Source organism: Anarrhichthys ocellatus, unplaced genomic scaffold (genome assembly GCF_004355925.1).
Source record: "Anarrhichthys ocellatus isolate YVR2014 unplaced genomic scaffold, GSC_Weel_1.0 scaffold160, whole genome shotgun sequence".
Lineage (NCBI taxonomy): Eukaryota > Metazoa > Chordata > Actinopteri > Perciformes > Anarhichadidae > Anarrhichthys > Anarrhichthys ocellatus.
The window spans coordinates 74,514-78,102 of NW_022280190.1; the positions used below are offsets into that span (position 1 = coordinate 74,514).

The following is a 3,589-nucleotide window of genomic DNA, read 5'->3' on the forward strand; positions in this document are numbered from 1 at the left end:
CTAACGGCTAACCAACAGGAGGAGAGCTAGTAACGTTAGCAGCACCGTTTTCACATGAATATAAAACAGATATTAGAGATGAATTATATCGTTATAACTGTTATTCTGCACTAAAGACATGTTCTAGTTCTCTCTATTTCTAGTCTTGATGGTTCTGTTTCCATAGAGGAGCAGGACTTTTATTTTGAAGTGAAAATCAAGACCACAGAGAGTAAAATGTGATGGGAAGGTTAACCAGTACCAGAGCTTCATCAGGTGATCTCAGTGACTACATGCTTCTCCTCTTGATCACCTGACGATCAGTCTTATAACCTGCTGTTGTCTTTAGAAGCGTCGGAGCCTCGTGGTTCTAAATCCTCAGATTAAATTCCAGCGTCGATGTTTCGCAACCCGGGTTCTTGTCTGAACATCTGATGAGGAGCAGCGGACTCGATTAGAAAGAAAGTTTTTGCTGTCAAACGAGACAAAGACACACAGCCTGAATTTAACAACAGATCAATAATCTATCAATAATCTATCCGACATCACCTGGTGTTCACTTTGTGTCTTTTAGAAGAGTTTAACACGGGTCTAATAGCTCACTGGGTCTTCAAATTGTTCGGGTGTTTAAATCATTAGATTTAAACACTGTTTCTTAATGCTTGATTTAAAAACCAAATATTTTATATTTTACAAATCATTCATTAATTGATCGGTTATTTATTGTTCACACAGCAGACAATCAATGAGTACGTTCACCAGATATTCTGTTTTTTTGCACTCAAGACCATATTGCTGCTAAGCTGGAGGACTTGTTGGACCTCTTTCATTCCTTCAAACAGCTTCTCTCTTAGATATGTGTTCATCTCCAGAAACCTGTTGATCTCCAAGTCCTTCATGATGTTTCTCCTTCTGTCCTTCTGGACATCATCTCTACTCCAGCTTTACTGACTGTTGGCTGGTTGGTTTGTGTTCAACGCACAGAGCTGCTGGTCAACAGGAGAGAGACGTAAAGACCTCTTTTGTTTTGATCGTTTGGCATAAGGCTAACAATGCTAAAGGCTAGCTTAGCATCTCTATAGGTTGGCCATCGTGATGTCACAGGTCTCCGTCCTCCAACAAGACGAGAAACGTCAGCAATCAGCTGATTCAACAAAAGTTTGTCTATTTATTGTAGATTTACAGACTTCCCGGTCCAATTTACTCTTTGATAAGCCCCGCCCCCTTGGAGACCACACTGTCACTAACTGCACTCCCCAAATAAACATCATCTAGTTTTCTGAAAGTGAAGACAGACAGAAGACACTGCAATGAAGAAACAAATACATTCAGTAGACCTCCGGTAGCTAGCGTAGCGTAGACATGCCAACGCTAGCTAATGCAACGCTAACGTAGCTCTTCTTCCACCCCAACGAGCATCACCGTGACGCAACATTTAACCACGACGAGCTCCAGATCTATACAATTGGCCAGTCTGCTTTTTGAGGGGCGGGACTTAGCAAAGAGTAAATTCTGACCTATCGTACTGTATTTGTTTTTTACCATAATTTAGATTTGTTGGGTTTACCGATCACACTTTGAAGTAAAAAATTTAATATTACCAAAATCACACTTACCGTCTCAATATTTACATAATAGACTCAATTACTATTTAAAGCTATGAGTTAAAATATTAATATTGACGGCAGACAGGCTTCAAAGACGTTTTTTTAAATCACAGACCCAGTGACCAATAGAAACGTCTTTAGACGTTCATAGGAACCTTTAAAAAACAGCTTTTGCAGCATATTAAATATGCATAAATATGACTAAACACACAGCTTCTGTTTGACGTCAGCTGTTTACTTGTGTCACTTGTGACCAACGCAAGAAAGTTGTTTGTTAGAACGTGCAGAGGACCAGCTCACAGTTACACATTATTTAAACGTTTACTGCACGTTGAGTTTTTTTAAAACCAAACTGACACAAACTGAAACCGATGAGGAGGAAGGAAACCCACATTTACCAACTTGAATGAGGAGAAAAAAAAAAATAAAAATACACAAATGTTTAGCGGTAGCGTGAAGCTAATGTCGATAGAAGCTAACGGGCTAGAACCCTGACGTGACGTATGATCTAAAAGAGGAACACTGAGATGTTGTGATTGATACGCGTTGGACTTATTATTAAATAATGATTATATCTAGTGAGACGTCCGAGGTTAAGATAGACAGTTTGATAAACACTGGAGGTCAACGTGTTTCCTTAAGCAGAGCATTTCTGCTTTTAAATCTTTCTAAACTCACACATCATCAATCGATCTAACAGGGTGTCACGTTTAATTAGCTCCCCTTCGATTCATATCCACGACTGTAACGCACCGTCTGGACCGTCGCTTTCTGCTGATCTGCCAACACAAGTCAGTCAGTAAGCGACCAGCTGACCTCCTCCAAACAACAACAGAAAGGTTTAAATATAAATGGATGTTTAACCCACATCAGCACTTTGAAGTGTGGAGCCACTCTGTTTACACATGTGGGCGTGTGAAGAAGGGTTTTCAGTTGGCGATTAATAAATGTTGAAGTACGAGGTCATGAATGCAAAACACCACGAGCACTAATCCAACCTGACAGCGGTCACACACACACACACACACACACACACACACACACACAACGGTGATCATTTGACTAAAAACCCAAATGGTTTCTGTGAAGGTCTCTGTATGTAAAACAAACCATTTCAATAACCAAATCTTAACCACATCCTCTTCAATCAAGCTGCTCGCTGCAGGCCCGTAAAAAGAGACACATCCAAGGCCGACATGCTGCGTAGCTGCAGGGACGAAAGGGTGTGCAGTGATGTGTACATGTTGGAGGGGGGGGGGGGTATTTAATCAGATTCTAGATGTAGTCTCTGAAGACCTGCTCACGCTGGGTTCTTTGCAAACAGCTCAGATGTGCAGAGGTTTACAGCATCAAGAGCTGCACATAGTGACAGTGCAACTGCATCAAAGAGAGAGGGGGGGGGCAACAACAGCACAGACTGCAGCCTCCAGAAATGTGTTGTATCTATGATCACATACTGACATGAACAGGACATGTATTGGTATCGATCAGAGAGAACAAAAGAAGACAATATGGTGACATGTTGTGCATGTAGCTGCTGAACATGCACACCAGTTAACTTCTCCGTAAGTTAGATGAGAGGAATAACATGCTGGTGAAGTCAGGCATGGGGGTTTTTGGGGGTGATCATCATGAAGTTGCAGCATGTTTACAAGGAATCATATTTGAGCATCTACTGTAAGTGAGAGAGGGGTTTTTGGGGGGAGGAAGCACGCCTCCATCTCCCTATATGGCTGCATAGCGTGCACACAAAAACACATCCATCCGTTAACATGCATGCACACATAAAGCTGCTGTTTAAAAAGGTGCTTTTTTTACCTGGGCTCCGGGAGGATGATCTTCTTGCTCGCCCTGGCCGCTGGAGTAGATTTGCTCTTCTCCATCGCCATCAAATAACTGACATCGGCGAGCACTGCTTCGAGGTCCGCCATCTTTCGACCCTGGGACGACCAAAAATCGATAAAACAACCAGGGATGGATGCGTGTGTGTGTGTGTGTGTGGG

The 3,589-nt window shown here is 42.1% G+C and overlaps 1 protein-coding gene across 1 annotated transcript in view; it reads right to left on the minus strand.

Annotated features, from left to right (window-relative positions):
* grk3 (G protein-coupled receptor kinase 3) overlaps positions 1-3,581 on the minus strand; it is a 55,792-nt gene extending 52,211 nt beyond the window's left edge. The window contains exon 1 of the mRNA XM_031878065.1: positions 3,405-3,581. Coding sequence (XP_031733925.1) covers positions 3,405-3,517 — 113 coding nt within the window. The 5' untranslated portion in view covers positions 3,518-3,581. The remainder of the gene's footprint in view (positions 1-3,404) is intronic.
* Between the last annotated feature and the right edge of the window lie 8 nt (positions 3,582-3,589).